Source organism: Coregonus lavaretus (genome assembly GCF_964263955.1).
Source record: "Coregonus lavaretus genome assembly, chromosome: 12".
NCBI classification, from domain to species: domain Eukaryota; kingdom Metazoa; phylum Chordata; class Actinopteri; order Salmoniformes; family Salmonidae; genus Coregonus; species Coregonus lavaretus.
The window spans coordinates 52,649,864-52,676,580 of NC_139999.1; the positions used below are offsets into that span (position 1 = coordinate 52,649,864).

Below are 26,717 nucleotides of genomic sequence, written 5' to 3' on the forward strand. Positions count from 1 at the left end.
GAGGGATTTTGTTATTAGCAATCGCTTTAATATCAAGGTATTAGCGCTATAAGCATGTAGCTATGCTAATATGCTCATGTATCCTGTTACAGGATGCATAAGGACAATGAGGGAAGCCAATTACTTAACCCCTATTGTAATGGAAGTTAATTAACAATATTAAGGCCAAGGATGCTCATATTCAGCTTGCAGTTTAATATCACCTTATTTTGTTCCAACGTTTCAAATGTAAGATTGAATTCACAATCCTTTAATCTCCTGACTATTATTCTGAGGATTAATTGAATGGTGTTAATCTTGACCCGATTGTCATGTTAAAGGTGGAAGCTAGTTGGGTTTTCTGTCTCTGGTGCTTATGGCAGGTGTTCGCCTAAGTGTACGTGAATGAAAGATGATCCACTGTCAACTTAACTTGTCACAGACAAGGCTAATGAATTAATGATAAGATACTAGAGGTGCAACTTAATGTGTTCTTCCTAATGCAAGCTTTCAGTAACTTAACTACATTTCCCACCAATGTGGGGGAGGCGCGAGGAAGAGGTATTAGCAAATGGATAATGCATTTGTCAAGGAAATTGCTGGACTTTATTATGTGCTTCCTAAAATAATAACTACTTGCCATACATTGATTTTGCTATATTAGGTGTGATCAAATGTATCATTTTTCAAACCAAGATGATTTCTTACTCAATCTAAATCATATTGAAGTCATACTGTATTCAATCAATTTCAATTAATTGATCCATGAAGAAAAATATCCCTTAAGACTCTTAAAACAAGTTAATGAGCGCATTAGCATTCGTTTATATCAATGATACCTTTCTGTTAAGATTCCCAGTTCCATAGGACAGTCATGTAGTTAATTATGTTTGAGATTTTCATCAATAACTTCTATAATGTTGTTTACCAGGGGCAGTAGTAGTAGGCTACTATAGGTATTCTGCCATTGGATTGCTACAAATTCTACCCTCTTCATTTAAATAGAATACATTATGGGTTAATGGTATAAAACCCATTTCTCTATCTAGAGACCTTAATTGTCAGTGATTGGTTAAAATGATTATAGTGTCTCTAGGGAAATGATAGATCTATTTCTTTTGTTTTTATCACAGTTCGACAAGCATGATATAAAATGTATCTTATATATTAACTATTCCAGGCTCAGATAGATGATCGATGCTTCCAAAACACATTTTTGTTTGATAGCCCTGTGAAACCTGAGCGAAAGAGAGCGAGAGAGAGAGCAAGGCCTGCTTTTTAAACAGCTTTCTTTTCACCTTTTGCAATTATTTATTTTCAAATAGTCCTTCAAGCTAATGTTCCATTTTCGTATTTCACAGGCCCTTTTCCCATAAATGAAGCATCGGCGTAATAAATCATTGGACAAACAGAGACTCGTGCAAACCCTGAAAGTTCTAAAGATTTATGTAACACATTCATGTTTCCACTTCCTCATTTTAGTACTCCACTGTTAAAGCTCGGCTAATAAAAGGTCCTATTAATATTTCCTGTTGCTAAGCAACCACCAGCAGCCATGTAATAGCGTTCTGCTGGAAAAATAGATGACCGATAAGGAAAAAAACGTTATTTTATCATCTCCCAGGAAAAAGTGCCTTATTTCTCCTGCAATGTGATATGAAACTGTAGTTGTATATTATGAAGAAATATTTGAGCGAAATATAAAGTTATTTCCAATTTCATTATTTCAAAAGAGAACTTTGAATTCATTGCTGCTAGACGGCTAGAACTCATCTTTTTCTTCTTTCTGATGAAGTCAATTAGCTTTAGGATTAAGCTAATCAAGGGATAAGGTATGGATTGAAATAGCACACCCTCGGAAATAGTGTTAGGTTTTAACATTGGCCAGCTCCATTGCATTTCAGACACATAGGCCTAAGGGTGTTCATACATTTTTCAATAGGTTGATTCAATAGGTTGATTTCAATTCATTGATTTAAAGCTGCAATATGTAACTTTTTGTGCGACCCGACGAAATTCACATAGAAACTTGTCTTATAGATCTGTCATTCTCATTAAGAAGGGGTAGATCTGTTCTATTTCTATGCTTCCCGTTCTTAAGTTCCGTTTTTTGCCTCTTTTTGTACACCAGCTTCAAACAGCTGAAAATACAATATTTTTGGTTCTGGAAAATATTTTTCACAGCGGTTTAGATGGTACAAACTGAAATTAGGCGAACTATTAGAATTTTTGCAACCAGGAAATGGCGGAGCGATTTCTGCATAGTGCATCTTTTAATAGGTTAATATCAATTACATTTCCATTGGTTGACTTCATTGTATACCACTCCGTCTGTTGTCTGAGTGCCTACAGCCCACTCACTCCACTGTATCATATCAGCATGGTCAGAGAAGGTCATTGCAACAGAGTGGAAGTGAAATCACATTTCTCTAAAAAAATAAACTAGTACAGCTAGATATAGTGTTTACATATCATCATGTTTATGCTCATCACTTGAGTTGCCGATATCAGAGGCATTGAAGACTCATTGTGCCAAAAAAATTGCAATGATTACATTCCAAATATTCCCTATGTAGTGCACTACTTTTGAACCGGAGCACTGTGGGCCCTGCTCAAAAGTAGTGCACTAAATAGGGAATAGGGTGGCATTTGAGACGCAGACGAAGAGGACACCAAACAAGACTCAGCTGCAGCAGATGATGGACCCAGTCCTGTGATGCAGTTACATAGATAAAGGATTTCATATTTCATATTACATTTAGCGACAGGACCCTACTGCAGCTTATCATCGCATGAAATCGTGTCCATATTGCCCGGTGCCATGTCTTCGACATCCTACTTGGAGGAATATTCGCCCCTGTTGGCGTTTGGAGAAGATCCCATATGATCGCAGCTTCCCCCACTGACTATTGTCCTCTCTAGTGTACAGTACTTTGACTAATAGGATGTGCAATTGTAATAGTGAGCCGGTACATTACGGTAAAATGAGCATATTCAGACAGACTGTATGTCAGCTACTCATTTGTATGGTATTTCTGCAGCTGGCTCTTTGGTGGTCCACATTTGCAATAGGTGAAGAAGGCTCCTGTCAAGAACATGTGAAGACAGTGTGTGTGAGGAGTTAAAACTCGCAAATCACCTACTGGTTAACTTAATTGTTGCCGTGACTCCCCCGCAGTGTGAGAACTTTACGTGCCCACGCGTGTGTGTGGTGTGTGTATGTATGCGTGTGTGTGCGTGCGCGTGTGTGTCTGTACGCGTGCATACTCTGTGTGTGAGTGCGAGGTGAGGAAGGGGGTGGGAGACATATTTGACTGTGCTCTCATTAGAAGAAGCAGAGAGGCTCAGAGGCTGCATCCCAAATGGCACCCTATTCCCTAAATAGTGCACTACTTTTGACCAGAGCCCTATGGCACTAGTGCATTTCATAGGGAATAGGGTGCCCTTTGGGAGGCAGGCTCTGTCTTACTGTCGGTATCATGTGTCCCCGCAGCTCCTCACAACCGTCTCAAACATGTCAGACGAGACGTTTGCTCAGATACTCTCCCTTTGTGAAGGTGGGAGACAGTTGTGTGATGAGGTGCTTTGAGAGAGAGAGAAAAGGGGGGAGAGAGAGAAAAGGGGGTCGCTGACATTACATGGAGGATAACGCCGAAGGGGACACTACGACATTTCACATCTGCAAATCACAATTTTCAAGTCTCCATTTTGGTGGTTAGTAGTCACTATTCAGTTATATGTGATAGGATATCAACCCTCTTTTTTATGGTACCCGAAGCACTCCAATTTGTTCCTGTTCTATTCAATGGCACTGGCATATTGCTGTTGTAGTGCAGCCAAGCTTTGGAAATGTGCTTGCACCCATCATTGCCTTATTAGTGACTCTGTCTCAGCATATCTTCAAAGAGAGACTTAGTGGCTTACAGTCCTACTATTGTATGGCTCAGGTGTGTTTAAATCTGTGCTGATGAGAGAAACTTACTTGCTCAACTCAAGGCTAATTTCATGCCTCCATATTGAGTGCCAGGTTAGTGTACACTGTAAAGCTCCTGACAGAAAAACATCCACATGATCTTTAAAATCTCTCTAGAACCTTGGCACTCTGGCATGTACATTGACAGAATGAAAAAAGGGACAGTTGGAATGTGTGGACACATTGGAACTGAATTTCGCATAACTGTGCTTTCTTTTCAACGTCACCGTGAGACATTACAGCTACATGTAATTACTTTCTGATGCTGCTCATTTAAGGAGCGTTTGCCGTTTCTCAGCCAAAGGAAGTGAAGGCAGTACAGTATGTTCAAGAGATTTGTATATTTAGTTTTTTGTTGTCATCTTTGATTAGGATGAAGTTGGAGTGATCGGAAGTTGTTTGTTTGGTTGTTGCTTAGTAAATACAAGTGACCTAGGCCATGTAATGGGGTGAATTATATACAGTATGTACAGCCAATTGTGAATGGAGGAATTCATTGACAAAGAGCTACCCTAGTTCCTTTCAAACAGAATTTTCCTCGCTGTCTAGAATGATGATAACCTACCTTGGGAATGATCCGTTTCATGTCCTAAATATACCCTGTATCCAATACCTGGAAAACGTTCATTACTTTCATTATCACAAGCCAATCCTGTCTTTTCCATTGTGAGCAGCATCCAAGGCATCTTCTGCCTATCATACCTTTATTACTTTGCATCCCTCCCTTGAAAACCGAATGAAAAAATCACATGTGAAAAGAACACGTGGTTTTCGGACACGTGTGAATTTCACGTCATTTATTTATTTTTTTACTTTTTTTTTTCAGTCACGTGGTTTTCGGGCACGTGTGCCGTTTCAAATACATTTTCAACATGTGAATAAATGTGACGTGGGATAAACAGACAGTTTTACATGGATTTTTCACATGAATCAGACACATGGTTTCCCAACATTTCACATCTGATATAAATTTCACCTGTGTGCTTTTGTAACTGCCGGGATTAGAACCTGGGTCTCCCAATGGAACATGAGGGGCAGGTGGTAGGTAGTTTGAGGGCCCGGTAGCTAGCTGGCTGGTTGGCTTCCCTATTACCTAAGGTGTGTTTACCGTTGCTTTTGAAGGATCAGTCTCGAAGGCAGCCCTAGTTAAAGCTGTCACGGCTGGGCGCCTGCAAGGATAATGTTAGATTATTGTAGTCATTTGTTTCAATTAAACGCTCAGAGATTTTACAATAGCAACTGTGAACCTGTGTGAGTGAGCCATCACTCTCAAACAAGATGGCTCCAATCAGGGAAGGTGTGAATTGGGTGGTTGAAGGAGGAAGGCTTAGTAAGCCTGGGTTTCTCCCAACACTGCCAGGGATGGGAGAGCTAAGCAGGCAGTAAAGTACGGGTGCTATTCAATCAAAAGCTGAGTGGGGCGGTGTGCGGCGGTAAAGCTTGTTTGATTTGAATGCGTGAAGACTTTTTTTGTTTTACAAAGCAAACATTGTTTTGTTGATGCATTGACCTGAAAACTTCTTGACACCCATTTTGAATAGTATATTACATCTAGATTCTTGATTGCTTGGTCCTCAGAGAAAATGGAGGTAGACACGAAACCTGATAGTAGATTATGCTAATTATAATAGAATATTGATTTTATTAATTACATCCCTTTTTGAGGCTGATTGATAAATATTTCTAAGGGAAATTATAATATGCAATTACATCCCAATATTTGTCCAATTGTGCCCTTGTTTTATCTATCCCCTTGTTACAGCAATGATGTCGATGTTCAGCCATTTTGATGCTAAATCATTGTTTGTATTCTATCACAAAGGCTTTGGCTCAAAAGTACGGCAAACAAACGCTGTCACACTGCGTAAGTACATTGTATGAAAATACTCTCTTCAGCCAAAGTGAGCCATTGAAACCATCTTCTACTTGGTTCCTACTGTTTTCAATCGACATGACAATGCTATGTATGGTGATGCATACTACAATTGTACTACCATTCAAATACAATACTACAGCAAGCAAATAGCCCATGCATAGTGATGGTCAGGTCAATGTTGTTCTATTACGGAGCTAGAGCCATGAAACCTTGCAATGCATTGGGACCTAAATGAAGCAGTTGATTGGAAGTGGTAACATTATAGTGATATGAAATCATGATATGAAATCATGATATGAAAGTACAAAACAAGAAGTATTCGCTCCATAGTGTGTAGCTCTCTAGTCATTGGGTCCTAAATAAAACTACAGATATGAAGTGATATGAAGTTGAGTTGAACGATATGAAATCATTCTTAGGACAAATGTTAGAAGTATCCACTCCATACTGTCTAGCTATCTTTCTCTGTGAAACTCTAGCTTTCTAGTCCCCTTCACTGTGGCATTGCAGTTGCTGGTTTAATCCCCTTAGCTAAATCAAATGGTGCAGGCAATCTGAGCTGCGATGAAACCATTTGAAAGGTAAGGTCAGACGATCAGAAGAACAATAGCGTTCTGATATTCCAGCTTGCACACAATGTGTTGCGCATAATTGGAAGACCTTTGTTATTTGACTATGATGTACAAGATGTGAATACAAACAAAACTACAGCGGTGAGAGGGGAACAGATTTGCTCCAAAGTTTCATCCTGCCTTTGCATCACCGTTAGGGTCGGCTGGGCGGTCATTCTGGACGTTGAAATTGCAATATCAAACTGTCACCCAGCCAATTGTGTGTGTGTCAAGCCGAGTATGAACCCAGGTCTCCCCCTGGAAGCAACCAATGTCTTAGACCATCAGACCAAGAGGAGATTTCTTCTAGGTCCGAGGGCAGATACTTGTTTTAAAGTTCGTAGGCGGGGCTACCTCATCACATGACCGGTTCATGTCCGCTACATTCACCCCCCTTTGACCTCCTCCCCCATGAGAGACCGCACCACGTAGGGCGAAAAAGTAACACACGGGATATGAACCCGGGTCTCCCACGATGGGAGCAACCAGCATCTTAGACCATTACACCAAGAGTAAATTCACTCTTGGTCCAAGGGCAGACACTGGTTTTGAAGTTTGTAGGTGGGGCTACCGCATCACGTGACCATAACCGACTCATGTCCGCTACATGTGTTAATGTGTGACTTCTATACCCACACGCGTCAAACAATAAAGCAATATTCTCCGAAAGTCCACCCTTCGACAATGGAGATCGCTAAAATCAGCCGAATTACAACTTAATTTATCGCCAGTTGCATCATCATTACCCTATTAGAATAAATAACATGTTGTCTGTCTGTCTGTTCTGGGAGGGATCGAGCCAGAAAGTAATGGCCAAATAAAGCCTGTTACCCAGACTGCACTTCCCCCCACGTCCAGAGATGATACCGTTTGCGAATTAGCATACAGTACCTATGGCAACCGGCAACCTTTGTGAGATTCTTTCATAATGTTTGTACAGCCGTCACCCACCTGCTTTATTTAGCTTAGGGTGACTGATGGTGCAACATGACACCTTCTCGCTCTCTCTGATTCTCTCTCGAGGTGAAAGGGCGAACAGAAAGCACTCCAAAACATAATAAAAGCCCCTTTAGGGTAACGATTTGGTTCGAAAACTGTTGGGAGTGTGTTTATGTGACTTGGAATCGTGATGATTTGCATGAATAGGGTTTCTACATGTAGTGTATAGAGGGTTTTACATTATGGTTTGAGTGTTTTGTATTCATGTATTAATTGCTTGAAATATACATTTTTGTAGTAGAAGTAATACTAGTTACCAGAGGCGTCATGCACTCTACCTTCATGTCTTTGAATTTAGAAACTATATGGTATATTTCTATCCTACCAATAAATGAAACCTTCAGCTTCAATGGGCACAATGCTTCTGCAGTTTACTTGTCAGTATACCTTTGCTCCCATAATTGATATTTTCTTGTGTTGGTGTGGTTGTTGAGATTGCACAATTGAATAGGTACAGTATGTTGTAACACATTATATCCGAACGCAGTGCAAGGTATACTCAATTAACCTTGGTACATTCATTTAACTAATTTCTCAGAAGGTGAAAACCATTTATTTGCAATATATGTAGAGAAGAGATTATTTTTTGGTAATGAGCAATTTTAAGTGTATATATGTAGAATATATACACAGTACGAACCTCCTGACATGTCTTGCTTTCCATGTGATTGATCAACTAATCAAAACAGGGGATTCGTTTATAAGGTTGTATTATGTATGTATTTTAATATTGCTATCTGGATTTTATGCCCCATATCTTACATTTGAGCACTCAGCTTTAATGAAAAAGGAACTACAATTGAAGCTAATGCTATGAAGCATGATTTAGAATATGAATAGTGGCAGAATGTATCTATACTGGATTCTAAACAAATATCATGAATTATTCACGTTTCGGTTGAAAGAGAAAATAACATGATTGATAGTAGTCCGCTATAGGCCTCTCCCCCTTCCTCCTCTAACAATAGGGATTAGATGGGTAATTCCTTTTGTCCCAAGAACTCCTCCATTGTTCTATAAAAACAGATAGATCCCAATTGGAACTACTGAGAACCCCTCTACCTTGTCACACTGCTACTCTTCTGCATTGCTTGTCCCCTTTTATTTATTTTTATATGAAACATAGTTCGCTCAGATTAAAAGGGTGACGATTTCACCCAGAGGCTGTTGCTATGGAAATAGGTCTGCTGTAACCATGATAGGCCATTCATGTTTGATTAATTGGTTTTTCAATGCTTCTTGGTTTGTGGAGACCCTTAAAGAGCAGCTCCACCGAAAATGGAAAATTAATGGATTTCATTTTTTATTTTTTATTTTTTTGGTAAAGCTATTTCACCATGTTTGAGAAGTGGAGTGATGGTGTTTTAAATTATGATTTGAGGTTGGACGGTTCTGTTTTGGGTGCGGGAGGTTAGAGCATGGTTATTTGAAATGCAAAGGAAATGCCTTTGTTCAGGCTGCCGAGACATTTAAAAAAAATCTCATGTCCTGTAAATATTATTGGGTCTTTCAAAGCAGCCCAGAGTTCTCTACAACATTACATTACCAGTACATTTTATTCTTAGCAACCTACTGGGGCCAATTATGATTACAAAGTTGCAGAGCTTTCGTCTCAGAGACTCTACTGTTTATCAAGATCTCATATGCTAGGGCCCCTGCAATTTGATCTTTTTAGCACAGCACTAATGTGTAATGTATTATTTAACTCATGAATGTTTAACAGAGCTAATAAATGCTAGTTCATCACTTTCTGATCTGTAAATTGCCAAACATTCCCCAGTTGTGCTTGCATAAAGGCCTGCTTTGGCTCGTCTATGTCCTGATAGATTTTGAAAAAATGCTTTTGATGTTGTTATTTGAGAAGATCAGTTAGACTACTAAGAGTGATACTTTAATAAGGGGTTATGAGAACTGTCTCTTTAATCAGTTGAAAGTGTATATCCTCCTTTAATGGGTCAACTTCCAACAATGTTGTCCCACAGCTTTTATTCTCGTTGAATGACCAACCACAGTCATTTTAGTCTATAGGCTATTATTCCATAAGCATAGCTTACGCTCTGAACCATCCTGGTACTTAGTGGAAAATCGTGTAAACTTTGCCCTAATGATGTTCTACAGCGGCAAGACATCTCCCACCTCGCTTTGAAAGTCAAGTGGTTTTGTGACAAATTCAGTTGGTTTGGATTGTAAATTCCAGGCAGGGACATCAGAGGGTGTTGACACAAGTCCACGGGTGGCAGTGCAGATCTTCATAAAAATACAAAGTTTTATGAATTCACAAGTACGATAAAGGGACAGATACAGTCTTTGAATAATGTTGGTGTGATGAATTATATGTTGTTCAAGGTCATTTGCACCGCAGGACTGCAATTGATATTCAACACATCAAATTGTGCCTCAAAGCGCAATCAAGATTAAAATGTGCAGTTTATTGAGGAACGCATGGCGTGTATTTCAGTCGTGACTGAGGAGAGTGGGAAAATCAAGATACGTTTGCTTCCAACCAGTCCTAAGTAGAACAGTGGGACCAGTGAACCCGGAAGGGCACACTTACTTTCTTTGACATCCTATCGACCATTTACCCTCATTTTTTGGCAAATTGGGAATGTACAATTGGTAAAGTTAAAGTAGTAAAGCTGGTCTTCTTCTCTCACCCAGATCCAGGAGATGACTCGCCACGACGGCTCACATTATGACCTCAGCCGTCACAACCCCCATCTGATAAACAGGTCACCTAGGATACTGTCTCACCACCCAATGAGCACAATGTCCCAACTGAACTCTCAGGTTGGCCGAAGTGCACTTACCCATGGTTCTCCCTCACCTCCCGGAAGTAAATCAGCCACACCCTCTCCCTCGAGCTCTACACAGGAAGAGGAGATCGATTCCCACCATAAGGTACTGATGTGGCAATGCTTCTTTGATTTCGCTGAACCTAGGGAAAGTCAGGGTGTTGGGGTTGGTCGTGTTGGGTGTTGCCAGATGGAATGAACATTTTACTTTTTAACCAACTTGCGGTCGCGTTGTGTAATGTGTGTATGTATGGCAGAATGACAGTGAATGTATGACAATTATGCAACAAGCTACTCTGTGAGGTTTTAAGAGCAGTGGTGTCTCTATGCGAGCATACACATCTCCAATCTCATAGGCGTTTCATTTGTTTGTTTGCCTTCTTAGAACACATGCCAATAAGAGACCATCTGATATATTTTTTAGATTGGCTTCGAATCCTAATTCAAACTTAAAGATGCACTATTCAGAAATTGCTCTGCTATTTCCTGGTTGCTAAAATTATAATAGTTAGCCTAATTTCAGTTTATGTGACAAAACAAGCAAATATTGTACAGTTGAAGTCGGAATTGTACATACACTTAGGTTGGAGTCATTAAAACTCGTTTTTCAACCACTCTACACATTTTTTGTTAACAAACTATAGTTTTGGCAAGTCGGTTAGGACATCTACTTTGTGCATGACACAAGTAATTTTTCCAACAATTGTTTACAGTCAGATTATTTAACTTATAATTCACTGTATCACAATTCCAGTGGGTCAGAAGTTTACATACACTAAGTTGACTGTGCCTTTAAACAGCTTGGAAAAGTCTAGAAAAATGTCATGGCTTTAGAAACTTCTGATAGGCTAATTGACATCATTTGAGTCAATTGGAGGTGTACCTGTGGATGTATTTCAGGGCCTACCTTCACACTCAGTGCCTCTTTGCTTGGCATCATGGGAAAATCAAAAGAAATCAGCCAAGACCTCAGAAAAAAAATTGTAGACATCCACAAGTCTGGTTCATCCTTGGGAGCAATTGTATGTAAACTTCTGACTTCAACTGTACATATTGCAGCTTTAAAGCAATGCAGCTTTTTATTTTCACTTTGTTGCTTGCTGTCTGATCCATTATCACCATGTCATCTCCTTAATTGCATTTGCACATTGTTAATTGTCACGTCAAGAAAGGAAGAAAGGAAACGAAGAAGCAACTCCTTACAACATTTATAGTTATGTTGTTTTCCTTCAAAGAATTGTGGAACAAATGTAAGATTCCCTTGTGGATTCTACTGCTTTATGTACGTTTACATGTCATGTATTATTGTTGTTAGATAGGCCCTAATTTACAGAAGCTTTGTTCAATTAATTATATTGCAACAATGGCAACAGTAATGCATTTGGATGTTTTCGTGTATATAAGACGTCTCTATAAGATGTCGTAGACAGAACTTGAGACAACATAGTTATGACCAAACAAAATCACTTGAAGCAGCAGTCTTCTGTACTGTATATCACTGTCTTCTGGAGCTCTACACACCTATCAATAGATGTGTTTCACCACTGTGGGGTAAACATGTTGAAAAGGACAGGAAAGCTTGAGGGAGTATACATGTGACTCAATCCCTCTACTGGAAAAGCACAGCTCTTTCATTTGAAACAAGGAAACAGGAATACATACTCATTAAGTGGCATTAATTTAATTTATGTAAATCCATACAACAAAGCATATAGAAATTACTCACCAATCAGGGCTCTCACTGGGTTTGTTTTTCATTTACCTGGGGGATTAGAAAAGAGGAACATGAATGTATAATTGAATGTTGCATATTTATCAGCATCTGTACACAAGCACACGGTTAAAACAGCACATTTTCTGAAAAACAATATTTTCTCCACCATACAAGCTCCCCGCTGTGCATGACTGTCCATGTATGAATAAAAAAACGATTACTATCTCTCCCCTATCAGTATGTAATTCCATTTGCCTCCCTCCAATTTATTCAACATCCACATCAAAGCTAGGACAAACTGATGTGATTTTGAATACTTTTTGCTCCATTGCACAAAAGTTGGAATCTATTATCTTAATGAAACTCTGTGGGGAATGTACAGTTTTACCTAGTCCTGGAAGAAATGTTGCATTTGTGTTGTGATAAATAATTTTTGACAATGTAAACGATGTATTGCTGACAAACAAGCTTCAATCGGAATAGATCATGGTATATTACACAGGGTTAGATAAGACTAGACAGATATGATTTCGACTCAGTTTCTGTTCATGGAGTACGATTAAAAACAAGAGAGTATTAATAGTATCATACTGTAAATACATGTATTTGAAAATATACATGTATTTGTGTTTTTATTTATTTATTTAGTACTTTTGACCCCTTTTTCGTGATATCCAATTGGTAGTTACAGTCTTGTCCCATCGCTGCAACTCCCGTACGGACTCGGGAGAGGCGAAGGTCGAGAGCCATGCGTCCTCCGAAACACGACCCTGCTTTTTGACACACTGCTCGCTTAACCCGGTAGCCAGCCGCACCAATGTATCGGAGGAAACACCATACAACTGGCGACCGTGTCAGCTTGCATGCGCCCGGCCCGCCACAGGAGTCGCTAGAGCGCGATGGGACAAGGACATCCCTGCGACACAGCCCGGGATGCGTTGCACTGCCTTAGACCGCTGCGCCACTCGGGAGGCCCCAAAGTTGTGTGTTTGATGTTAACAGGTTTAAATGGTTACATTGAATGTTTCTGAGAATTCTAAATTGATTAAATCAAGCTGTCATTATGACGAAAACGCTCATCGCAAAAATGCACACTTTCATTCAAGTCAACCTGAGTTTTATTTAGTTTTTCGCTGCAAACGTTCATAAACATTATTGTCTTTTACCCTAGTAAGTCATGCTATTCTTACACTTGACTGGCAACTCATATCTCTTGATGGTGGGGATTCAGGCTTGTTTTAGCTGTCTGGTGGGCATCGACATGGATGAGTTGGCACACTGACCATGTCCATTGGTCTATGAGAGGCAGTGAAACTTTACCAATCTAAGGTGCTGTGCACTGGGACGTGAAGTAGAGGACTGGAAAGCATCTAGTCACAGTGTGCTATTGATCTTCTCATGTAGTGAAGAAGTGTATGTATAAAATGGCAGAAACAAGTGGCATCATACCTAGTCTGATAGCCTACCATTACTATTGAAAGGGATCAGTTGAAGTTTACTGCATTTCTTATATGTGTAATACATTCTGTTTGAGTGAGCGGTTGTCTTATTGTGAGTAACTACATAGTTCAGTCTCCAAACAATGCTAGAAAGACATGAGTGACAAATTAATAAAGTAGAATCCTGTTGTCGTTCTTTGATCTTCTTCCAGATCACGGGCGAGAAGCGGCCATCCTCGGAGATGACGAAGCCCAAGCCCAAACCGCAGAAGAAGAAGAAGAAAAAGGACCCCAACGAGCCGAACAAGCCTGTGTCGGCCTACGCCCTCTTCTTCAGGGACACCCAGGCTGCCATTAAGGGCTCCAACCCCAACGCCACCTTCGGGGACGTGTCCAAGATAGTGGCCTCCATGTGGGATAGCCTGGGGGAGGAGGCAAAACAGGTACACATACCAATAAACACATGGGCATACACACACACCAACATACATGCATACACACACACCAACATACATGCATACACACACACCAACATACATGCATACACACACACCAACATACATGCATACACACACACACACATTTCAAAACTGGTGGATGAAGTTTCGCGGCTCCAAAATTAGGGCAAAAAATTAACTTTAACTCTAGAACACGTTGACAAACATACAGTGCCTTCAGAAAGTATAAGTCAATTCACTTCTGGGCCACATCCTGACTGATGGCAGCCCATTCTTGCATAATCAATGCTTAGAGTTTGTCAGAATTTGTGGGTTTTTATTTGTCCACCTGCTTCTTGAGGGTTGACCACAAGTTCTCAATGGGATTAAGGTCTGGGAAGTTTCCTGGCCATGGACCCAAAATGTCGATGTTTTGTTCCCCGAGCCACTTAGTTATCACTTTTGCCTTATGGAAAGGTGCTCCATCATGCTGGAAAAGGCATTGTTCGTCACCAAACTGTTCTTGGATGGTTGGGAGAAGTTGCTCTCGGAGGATGTGTTGGTACTATTCTTTATTCATGGCTGTGTTCTTAGGCAAAATTGTGAGTGAGCCCACTCCCTTGGCTGAGAAGCAACCCCACACATGAATGGTCTCAGGATGCTTTACTGTTGGCATGACTCAGGACTGATGGTAGCGCTCACCTTGTCTTCTCCGGACAAGCTTTTTTCCGGATGCCCCAAACAATCGGAAAGGGGATTCATCAGAGGAAATGACTTTACCCCAGTCCTCAGCAGTCCAATCCCTGTACCTTTTGCAGAATATCAGTCTGTCCCTGATGTTTTTCCTGGAGAGAAGTGGCTTCCTCACTGCCCTTCTTGACACGAGGCCATCCTCCAAAAGTCTTCGCCTCACTGTGCGTGCAGATGCACTCACACATGCCTGCTGCCATTCCTGAGCAAGCTCTGCACTGGTGGTGCCCTGATCCCGCAGCTGAATCAACTTTAGGAGACGGTCCTGGCGCTTGCTGGACTTTTTTGGTCGCCCTGAAGCCTTCTTCACAACAATTGAACCTCTCTCCTTGAAGTTCTTGATGATCCGATAAATGGTTGATTTAGGTGCAATCTTACTAGCAGCAATATCCTTGCCTGTGAAGCCCTTTTTGTGCAAAGCAATGATGACGGCACGTGTTTCCTTGCAGGTAACCATGGTTAACAGAGGAAGAACAATGATTTCAAGCACAAGCCTCCTTTTAAAGCTTCCAGTCTGCTATTATAACTCATTCAACATGACAGAGTGATCTCCAGCCTTGTCCTCGTCAACACTCTCACCTGAATTAACGAGAGAATCACTGACATGATGTCAGCTGGTCCTTTTGTGGCAGGGCTGAAATGCAGTGGAAATGTTTTTTGGGGATTAAGTTCATTTTCATGGCAAAGAGGGACTTTGCAATTAATTGCAATTCATCTGATCACTCTTCATAACATTCTGGAGTATATGCAAATTGCCATCATAAAAACTGAGGCAGCAGACTTTGTGAAAATTAATATTTGTGTCATTCTCAAAACTTTTGACCACGACTGTACACACAATACCCCATAATGACAAAGGGAAAACATGTTTAGACATTTTAGCAAATGTATTGAAAATGAACAGTAGTACAGAAATATCTCACGTACATAAGTATTCACACCCCTGAGTCAATACTTTATAGAAGCACCTTTGGCGGCGATTACAACTTTGAGTCGTCTTGGGTAGGTCTGTATCATCTTTGCACATCTGGATTTGGGGATTTTCTCCCATTCTTCCTTGCAGATTTTCTCAAGCCCTGTTACATTAAATGGGGTGCAGTGGTGAATAGCAATCTTCAAGTCTTTCCACATATACAAGTCTGGGCTTTGGCTGGGCCACTCAAGGACTTTCACATTATTGTTCTGAAGCCATTCCAGCATTGCTTTGGCTGTATGCTTGAGGTCATTGTCCTGTTGGAATGTAAAACTTTGCCCCAGTCTAAGGTCGTTTGCACTCTGAAGCAGGTTCTCATAAAGGATTTGCCTGTATTTGGCACCATTCGTTGTTCCCTCTATCTTTACCAGTTTCCCAGTCCCTGCCGCTGAAAAGCATCCCCATAGCATGATGCTGCCACCACGATGCTTCATGAAAGGGATGGTGTTAGACGGGTGATGAGCTGTGCCTGGTTCTCTCCAGACAAAGCGCTTTGCATTCAGGCCAAAGAGTTAAATTTTTGTCTCATGAGACCACAGAATCTTTTGCATTATGCTCTGAGTCTTTCACATGACTTTTTGCAAACTCCAAGTGTGCTGTCATGTGCCTTTTTATCAGGAGTGGCTTCCGTCTGGCCACTCTCCCATAAAACCCAGATTGGTGAAGTGCTGTAGAGACTATTGTCCCTCTGGCAGGTTCTCCCATCTCAGCCAAGGAACTCTGTAGTTCTGTCAGAATGGTCATTGGGTTCTTGATCACCTCCCTGACCAGGGTCCTTCTTGCACAGTTGCTCAGTTTGGTCGGACGGCCAGCTCTTGGAAGAGTCTGGGTACATATTTTTTCAATTTCCCAATGATGTGCTCGTGGAAACTTTCAACACTCTAGAAATAGTTTTATATCCTCATCACAATTCTGTCTCGGAGCTCTACGGACAGTTCCTTGGACTTCATGGTATAGTTTCTGCTCTGACATGCACTGTCAACTGTGGGACCTTATATAGACAGGTGTGTTTCTTTCTAAATCATGTCCAAACAATTGAATTGGCCACAAGTGGACTCCAATCAAGGTGTAGTGACATCGCAAGGATGATCAAAGGAAATTGGGTGCACCTGAGCTCAATTTGGAGTGTCTTAGCAAAGGGGTGTGACTACTTATTTAAATGTAGATGTTTCGGTATTTAATTTTCAATACATTGGCTAAACTTTCTGAAAACCTGTTTTCACTTTGTGATTATGGGGAGTTGTGTGTAGATGGGTGAGAGAGAAACAATTGATTTAATACATTTTGAATTCAGGCTGTAACACAACAAAATGTGAAATAAGTCAAATGGTATTAATACTTTCTGAAGGTACTGTATATTCATATCAGTAAAACAAAGCATAAAGGTACACAAATTGGTAAGTCTAAATGTCCAACAAAACAGATCACAACATAAAGGTACTGTACAGACAAGGCTAACCTTCACTTGGTTTGTTCAAGCCAGAACCATAGAGGCCTACAGTATAACTAACCAACAGCGTATTTACCACAATCACAATGTAGTTAAATGTAAGTAAACAGTTATCTCCCACCACGACCTCACACTTCTGTCATTACAGAAGCACCATAGAAACTCCTGTCAAAAGAAAGAAATGTCATATTCACCCAGTAATCCCAGAAAACAATAGGTAAACACACAACAAACACATCTTAGACAATCATCTTTGTTACGGCCATAGAGGAGGAGACAGAATAAAGGCACATGTCAAATAAAATAAATATATCTAATTTGTAGTCACAGATATTGGTACATAGTTCACTCCAAAATCAAAGTTTTCAGACCTCATCCATATAGCTGCATCTACGCTACATATGGTGTGGGCCATGGACTGATCTTGTTAATAGACTTTTTAGGCCTGAAAAAATCTGAGGAACTTTGATTTTGGAGTGAAATGTCACTTTAATATCTAAGGGGTCTGTATGAGAAATTAATTCTCTCAGATTATGGGCTGCATGTCACCAGTTTCAATGCAGTCTGTTTTTAATGGTATGACAAGCAGTAAAATGGCATCATGATAGTCATGACAGTGTTCTTATTTGGCTTGATTTGAACTGTGGAATATGCATACAGTGAGGGAAAAAAGTATTTGATCCCCTGCTGATTTTGTACGTTTGCCCACTGACAAAGAAATGATTAGTCTATAATTTTAATGGTAGGTTTATTTGAACAGTGAGAGACAGAATAACAACAAAAGAATACAGAAAAACGCATGTCAAAAATGTTATACATTGATTTGCATTTTAATGAGGGAAATAAGTATTTGACCCCCTCTCAATCAGAAAGATTTCTGGCTCCCAGGTGTCTTTTATACAGGTAACGAGCTGAGATTAGGAGCACACTCTTAAAGGGAGTGCTCCTAATCTCAGCTTGTTACCTGTATAAAAGACACCTGTCCACAGAAGCAATCAATTAATCAGATTCCAAACTCTCCACCATGGCCAAGACCAAAGAGCTCTCCAAGGATGTCAGGGACAAGATTGTAGACCTACACAAGGTTGGAATGGGCTACAAGACCATCGCCAAGAAGCTTGGTGAGAAGGTGACAACAGTTGGTGCGATTATTCGCAAATGGAAGAAACACAAAAGACCTGTCAATCTCCCTCGACCTGGGGCTCCATGCAAGATCTCACCTCGTGGAGTTGCAATGACCATGAGAATGGTGAGGAATCAGCCCAGAACTACACGGGAGGATCTTGTCAATGATCTCAAGGCAGCTGGGACCATAGTCACCAAGAAAACAATTGGTAACACACTACGCCGTGAAGGACTGAAATCCTGCAGCGCCCGCAAGGTCCCCCTGCTCAAGAAAGCACATATACAGGGCCGTCTGAAGTTTGCCAATGAACATCTGAATGATTCAGAGGAGAACTGGGTGAATGTGTTGTGGTCAGATGAGACCAAAATCAAGCTCTTTGGCATCAACTCAACTCGCCGTGTTTGGAGGAGGAGGAATGCTGCCTATGACCCCAAGAACACCATCCCCACCGTCAAACATGGAGGTGGAAACATTATGCTTTGGGGGTGTTTTTCTGCTAAGGGGACAGGACAACTTCACCGCATCAAAGGGACGATGGACGGCGCCATGTACCGTCAAATCTTGGGTGAGAAACTCCTTCCCTCAGCCAGGGCATTGAAAATGGGTCGTGGATGGGTATTCCAGCATGACAATGACCCAAAACACACGGCCAAGGCAACAAAGGAGTGGCTCAAGAAGAAGCACATTAAGGTCCTGGAGTGGTCTAGCCAGTCTCCAGACCTTAATCCCATAGAAAATCTGTGGAGGGAGCTGAAGGTTCGAGTTGCCAAACGTCAGCCTCGAAACCTTAATGACTTGGAGAAGATCTGCAAAGAGGAGTGGGACAAAATCCCTCCTGAGATGTGTGCAATCCTGGTGGCCAACTACAAGAAACGTCTGACCTCTGTGATTGCCAACAAGGGTTTTGCCACCAAGTACTAAGTCATGTTTTGCAGAGGGGTCAAATACTTATTTCCCTCATTAAAATGCAAATCAATTTATAACATTTTTGACATGCATTTTTCTGGATTTTCTTGTTGTTATTCTGTCTCTCACTGTTCAAATAAACCTACCATTAAAATGATAGACTGATCATGTCTTTGTCAGTGGGCAAACGTACAAAATCAGCAGGGGATCAAATACTTTTTTCCCTCACTCTAGGTCCCATTGCAGTATCGTTTCCATGCATTCAATTTAAATATTTATCATCACTATGCCTTTATTTCTCTATAAAATGTCTAACACTGTGAAACATTGCACCATATGAATTGCACCATAGAATGTACCATATGCTTATGTGATGCATGGTGTGTATGATGGAACAATGGGTTGTTCATGAAATACATACTCAATGTCAATGTCATTATTACACATCGATTACAATGGCAATGCAAGCGTAGTGTAATTACAGCGAAAGTCCTACCCTGTATTGATTAAACCCACAGCCATAGGGTTACAGCAATGTCAAGTTTTTCAAACGAAACTTCTCTGTACATTTTCTTTGCTTTCATTTTTGCATTCCAACCCTGGAGGAAAAAGCCAAAGGGGCCAATAGTAACAAATGACTTGCTGAAATGAATGGAAAATGAGACAGTCTGATGATGCCGGTCCCAGACAAGACTCATATTTTTAGAATATCCAGTCGGGCAGGGGCCTATTGCTTGTCAAATCAAAGCACCTGTCTCTATGACGAAGTGCAGCCTGTTCGCCACCGCACACCGTATCTCTTACCGTAAGTGTGTTTTTCCCCAAACCTACTTTATACAGCTGGACTTTGGAGACTGGTTGGCCTTTTATTTGCAGTACATTTTTGCCTCCTTCACTAGGCCCTCTTCAGCATGAATCTTCATTTCGCTCCTGACACCCTTGAATGTGAATTCCTCATTTCCTGTCCTTTTATTTATATCTGTTGCCTGGTGATTTGATCATGCTGAGAATACAAGATTAGCAATTGCCTCGTCCTTGAATCCGCCTCAAGGACATCTGTTCCTGAAATGTTATTGTTTGCTGGGTTCTTAACCCTCTGGTGTCCTGGCTCTTTCAACCTTACATTTTATGTTCAGCACCCTGTTCTTTTTCTGAGATAATTTTATTCTCCAAACAAAGATTCAATAGAATAGTGGTTGTCCTTCACAGGAGGACTATCTGTAAAAATTACTGTTAAAGGGCAACTCCACCATTGCATTACAATTTGATATGTTGTTCTACACCTAATTGTACTCCATTTGGTTGTGCTCTCATGTGTTAAATCCCATTCTTTAGCTCACAGAGGCCATAAATCAACTCAACATAATGATACATAATGATACAAAGTAGATGTTTACACATACCTAGATTATGCGCAGGGGAGGAGCTTCCTCTGAATGACATCATCAATTCTATTCAAAATACTTTTTCTTTAGCAACAATATATGAAATCAAATTGCCCACTATATTGGAAGGGCCTTGGAAATGGAACGGAGAGCTATGTCTGTTCAAGACTGTTTATTTCTATACTTAAAACAGACATTTTCAGTCTTCCCCCAAAAATATTTTAATCTCCCCTCTCAAACTGATGAGTGCCATTTCTTTTAGTGTTTGGCTGTCATGTCAGTTCTACAGTACTGATGAGGTGTACTTTAATGTCACTGACCTTCTGGAGCCAGTATAACTAGAATGTCAACACATTCTCTCGCCGCAGATGTTTTTTTTTAAACAAAGGAATGCCCTCTGTTTCCAATTACCTGTGTTAGAAAACAAGCAATTCCCAATTCAAATGAAAAGATACCAGCACTGTATCTTATTAAGTATCAGATTTACATCTTAAACTATATACTTCTTTGAGTTCAGTTCATGTTTAATTCTGTTGTACTGCATGATTTATTTTTGCCAAGCTGTCCTTGAGTGCATTAGAGGCATGTTTTTATTCATGCATTTTATGTTCGTAGCCTTTTTTATTCAGCTGTTTTCAGCTGTTTTCTCAAATAGAGTATTTAAACACCTGGGGTCTCTGCTTTGTGGTCTAAGATCAATCATTGAATTTGCCTTTGTTATTCCTCAAGGTGACAATGTGTTCGAGCCGCCCCCCAAATACAGAATGAAATGTTCTTATTTTTGTTGTTTAGATTAAGATCAATCCCCAGTTTTACGACTATAAAGGAAAAACTGTTATAAAGGGGAAAGTAGTGCTTAGCTTTATTTAATTGAGTCTGTTGTGTTGTAGGTGTGATTCCGTGAAAGGTCAGAAGAGAGAGAGGGAAACTGTCATTCTGGCAAACAACAAGCTTTCAAACCAAACGCTCCTCTGTATCTCCCTCCTTTTCTCCCTCTTTCTCTTTATCTGTTACTATTGCTTGATCGCTCTACCTCCTTCAATCCCCCTCTCCCTCTCTTTTCCCCTCCTTCTATTCTCCCTCGCTCTAACTCCTTCAATCCCCCCTCTCTTTTCCCCTCTCTCTCTCTCTACCTCTCCCTCCCTCTACCCCATACCCTCTCTTCCCTCTCGCTGTGTGAATCAGTCAGCTAGCTATAGGTGATCCCGTCAATGCCTCGGCTAAACTTAAACCTGTCTCAGGCCCCGACACCCCTCGTTCCCACACAGGTCGTTCCTGCTTGGGTTGGGATGGGGGGGAGGGTGAGGGGAAAGGTTGTGGGTATAATCGCTCAGTCGGTGTCAGGAGGGGTTTGGGAGTTATTGTATCCTATAATTAACTGGTTATCAAACAAGAACATTTCATTAAGGTACAATTACCGGCTAATTGTTGCGGGACACCCCCCCGTGTCAGGATTACAACCGCAGCATATGCTCCCTCGAAGCTTTGTTATTTCTAATTCATCCCGACCTGCAGCCTCTGACGGCTTCAATTGCTAATGAATCCACTCACTTTGGAATAATTAGAGAATCCTTAGGCATGGTAATTTATTTAAAAGTATCCGTCGTCGGGCGAATCATTAGCTGTGTTAAATTAATTTGAAATTAAAGCTGCTGGGAGTACTTTGGGATTCATTAAATAGGCAGCGCCGGCTCTATCAATATTTAAGGGGTGAGGAGTTAAGGTCGCAACTTCTAAACCCGGAAATATCGTCACAGTCTGTTTTTTTTTTCTTGTTCTAGGAATAAGATATATTTACAGATTTGTATATGAATATATGAATTGTGGAAACAAAGCAGAAAGGAAAGATATAATATCATGTCTGCCATATATGGGTTCACGCCCCTCCTCTCCCATCACTTTCACTCTATTTTGACATTCATGCAATTATTTAAATTTTTAGTAATTTAGCAGACGCTCTTATCCAGAGCGACTTACAGTTAGTGAGTGCATACATTTTTCATACTGGCCCCCCGTGGGAAACGAACCCACAACCTTGGCGTTGCAAGTGCCATGCTCTACCAACTGAGCTACAGGGGACCTTTATGGAAAGGATAGAATGAAATAATGCAAATATATCATTATATGGGAGGATAAACATCATTTCTTGGGGCATATTCCTCCAACTATAGAAGGCTGCAGTGTGAGTATCCATTTGTGATGTGTGTGTGTGTGTGTATGCATACGTGTGTTTGCATCCCTTACAAAAACGTTTGGGAAAAACATTTGCTTTTCGTACACGTGTGAAGTTTTACATGTAAATTTTTCACATGACTCGGATGCGTGATTTTCCAACATTTCACATGTGATATTCTAAGTTTCACGTGTGCTTTTGTAACCAGTGAGATTTTAACCCTGGTCTTCCATGGAAGAAGACAACCATTAGACCATTAGATACTGATTTTGATTTTAACATGTTAAACGGGATAAACAAGGAGACACAGAGAGATTCTTTTCACTGGGTTTCTCTTCCAATGTATATTTATTATCAATTTCTCACAATCTCAGAATATTGACTGTTCAAATCAAAATTATCTCTTTGTAGAGGTCAGGGGTTACATCAGGGGTTCTTAAACGTTTTTAGCTCGAGGCCCAAATTAGAAATTGACCATCCTCCCGTGACCCAAATCGTCCTCCAACGACCCAAATTAAGAAGAAATAGAGTGTGATTATAGATGTATTCTCATAACTCGTGACCCACCTTTCACATCCCCAGGGCTCACTTTGGGTCCTGGCCAATAGTTAAAAAAAAATGTGTTTACATTCATTGAAATAGCAAACACATTCACACATTTAGTTTGAAGATGTAATCCGGAGACAGGTGTTTTATACAACAGCCTTCTGTGCGTTCTCTTTTCGACTCCCTCTGCATATTTGCAATAAAACGCCTTAGCCTATCATACACTAATTCCACCGGGCATTCCACTGATTTCAAAACTCGGTCCTCCAGAAAGTGGAGAACAACACTTTTGCAGTTCTACTACGTGATATCTTTGAAAAAAGCCGCATTAGAAAGGATTACCTACACATACTGACCAGCTCATGTTATAGACATGGCAGACCAATCCGAACTCATCTCTCGGCATGTCCAGCCCATCCATTATCTCAGCCAATCATGGCTAGCGGGAAGGTTCCTGTCTTTTTCCATGGCTAAACCAACTAGGCTCATAATTTAACAATTTTATTCGTATTTACAGATGGCAAACACGTTTGTTATTAAGGCACATGAAAGTTCACATGTTCCAGAAGGCATTTCTGTAAAAATGTTGATTTAAAAAGTTTACTTTCAAATGCCTCTCCTGTGATGTAGTGACGGGCGACATACGCCTACTTTCCTGCAATTAGTCACAAATGTGTTTAACGTGATTGTTTGTCACATTTGAACTTGCAATTCCAAATGTAAAAGTGAGATTTTCACATCTGAACGTTTTTAACTTGTGAAACCGCAAATTCACACGTGAATCTGCAAATCACATGTGATGTGAAAACATGTTATTCTCCTCACATGTGAAAAGGTGGTGTTAACATGTGAACTCTTAATTTAATACAATTGAAAATATGGTTTCACAAGAAATGAGATTTTGACATGTGAATCAGCTAATTTCACTTGTTTTTTCGTAAGGGATACCTGTGTCTGTCTTTCAGTGTGTACATGTGAGCGCGCCTATATGTGCATTGCTGTCTTGTCTATGTGCATTTGCAATTCATGAATACCTAATGGTAATTCTAGTCCAACTCTTTCAAAGAGAATGACCTGTCTTTAAGACCACAGAGGGGCTCAATGAAGAGAACTTTAATTATCCTCGATCTGCTCATGCAGTCTGTTGTATAGAAGAACTCCCAAGAGAAGCTGAGGAATGCGTTCCAAATGGAACCTTATTCCCTACATAGAGCACTACTTTTGACCAGGGCCCATAAGGTGGCCCATATGGCTCTGGTCAAAAGTAGTGCACTATGTAGGAAATAGGGTGCCATTTGGGACGCAGTCGAGGACTTTCCTATGAATCTAGGGATGGACTTGGCACTTGTTTTCTTATCTTCAAAAAGGAACGGGGGCCTCAGTCTCAGCCTCAGCCAACGCTATCAACCGCACCTGACTGACACCCTATTACATTAACTTGAATTGCCCTTCTGAACGCATCATTTGAGGTTCGTTCGGCGGATCCCTATTGCCTCGCGCTAATGCTGTTTGGAATTTTTGTCTCGTCTCGACGCTTTGATGGGACATCAACTCTGATTTAGCAATGTGTGTGCTTTAATGGAGGCAAATACAGAGAGGTGAAAAGCAGAATAGTGTTTTTTTTTAAGTCTCGCTCTCTACCTTAATTTCATCATACCTCTCTCTCTAAACACCTCACATCTTCAATGACTGTGGGAAAACTGACGGGAAACTGAATGGGATGATAGCATGTTTATGTTTAATTTTTTCCAGTGGTTCAGAACGTTGCTGATAGAAATGTAACGAATAGAGCCGACAAAATCCTCTATTCAACCTGTCAGACAATGATATATGTTCTACGCTATACATTTCTATCTGAAAGGTCTGTAACACCCTCCTGAACAGGACCGCAGGGCTTTTAGCCTTTAAAAAAAGAGTGTCCGTTAAATGACATATGTGATATAAAATGCCTAGCCTAGCCTAAAAAGGAGCATCTGCCAAATGACTAAAACATCATGTAAAATGCCTAGCCTAGCCTAGCGCCTTGTCACTGACCACTGCTTTGTTTCTGGTTGTCTCTCGCAGGGCTACAAGAGGAAAACAGAGGCTGCCAAGAAGGAGTACCTGAAAGCCCTGGCCGCGTACCGAGCCAGTCTGGTTTCCAAGGTAACAGCGGAGGTCACATCTCTGATATACATGGGTCAGTGGCGATAAAAGGGATGATGAATTAGATGGAGAATTCCTCTCTCATCCCGGGGGAGGGTCTCCGTGCAGTGCCGCTTGAGGAGGGGGTGTGTGCTCCGAAGAGAACGGTGAAATTAGGTCCCAAACACACACCTTTATTTGCCTGTGTTATGTGCAAAACACGGTGAGGGAGGGAGGGATGAAAGGTGTGTGTGTTGTGTGTGTGTCTGTGTGGGAGAGAGTGAGGGTGTATGCAGAATGCGTGTGTGTGTTCTTAAGTACTGTATGTATGTGTGTGTGCTTGCTTGTGTATTTGTGTGTGTGTGTGTGTGTACCTGTGTGTGTTCATGTGTGTGTGAACGCGTGGGTGTGGGCATTACCTAGCATGGTGCCACCTGGTTGTGTCTGTTTTTTTAAATGAGGAACAATTGTGTGGGCTGCCTGAGGCTTGCTCACATCGACAGTTTCTTTGACTATATTCTGGGTTGTTGGAGATGAGATTTGATACAGATGTCGGATCTTAATTTGACCCCTTTCGTCACAGGAGGAAAATAATCCTGCAAAAGGAGGATTTGAATTAATATTTATTTTAGACGCGTTGTTACAGGGTTAAAACAAAAAACAACTAAAAGGTTAACAGTTTAGGCATTAATTCAGAATGGTTAAGGTTAGGGTCGGGCTATGGTTTGGAGAAGGCTTCAAAAACAAAAAAAACGCCTATGTATCATCAGTATTCATAGCATTCTTAGAGCTTGCTAGAGCATTGTGAACTACCGTAGCGCATTGGTCTAAGCAGCATGCTCTGGTGCCGAGCCTCAAGAGTTCATGACCAGTGCTGGGCGATCTAGTGACAAGCCTGAGCCTACATGGCTATGTTTAGACAGGCAGCCCAATTCTGATAACTTTTCCACTAATTGGTCTTTTGACCAATCACATCAGATCTTTTCACATCAGATCTATTTGAGATCTGATTGGTCAAAAGACCAATTAGTGAGAAAAAAAAACATCTGAAGATGTCAAACGAAAAGTCTGATAATCAGAGAAAAGTGTCTCAGCTCAATGAAATCGTCTTTGGATAGTCTCAAAAGCATAAACGTCTTAACAGCTTTACGAAATGAAATATTAAAGCCACACAATACAGGCTTTCAAGCCACACCAAACACCATAGCCTAACTAAATTGAGAAATTATACATAACCTATCTATAAAACGTGGGCGAGCATCCACACAGCAGGAAAGTTTATCGTTCTACAGTACGTCTACATCTGTCAATCAACTGATGGCCCAAATCAACTCAGCCAGGGAAACACAGTAGCCTAATATCAGTTTTACATTTTAGTAGACGCTCTTATCCAGAGCGACTTACAGTTAGTGAGCATACATTTTTTAATTGAATTTTTTCATACTGGCCCCCCGTGGGAAACAA

General features: G+C 40.8%; 1 protein-coding gene across 2 annotated transcripts in view; it reads left to right on the forward strand.

Annotated features, from left to right (window-relative positions):
- Positions 1 to 26,717, forward strand: part of LOC311137995 (TOX high mobility group box family member 2-like) — a 142,639-nt gene that overhangs the window by 108,586 nt on the left and 7,336 nt on the right. The window contains exons 5-7 of one of the 2 annotated variants that reach the window (XM_084172640.1): positions 10,097 to 10,336; positions 13,596 to 13,826; positions 25,194 to 25,274. In XM_084172640.1, coding sequence (XP_084028766.1) covers positions 10,097 to 10,336; positions 13,596 to 13,826; positions 25,194 to 25,274 — 552 coding nt within the window. The remainder of the gene's footprint in view (positions 1 to 10,096; positions 10,337 to 13,595; positions 13,827 to 25,193; positions 25,275 to 26,717) is intronic. The other variant, XM_084172641.1, reaches the window with a different exon arrangement.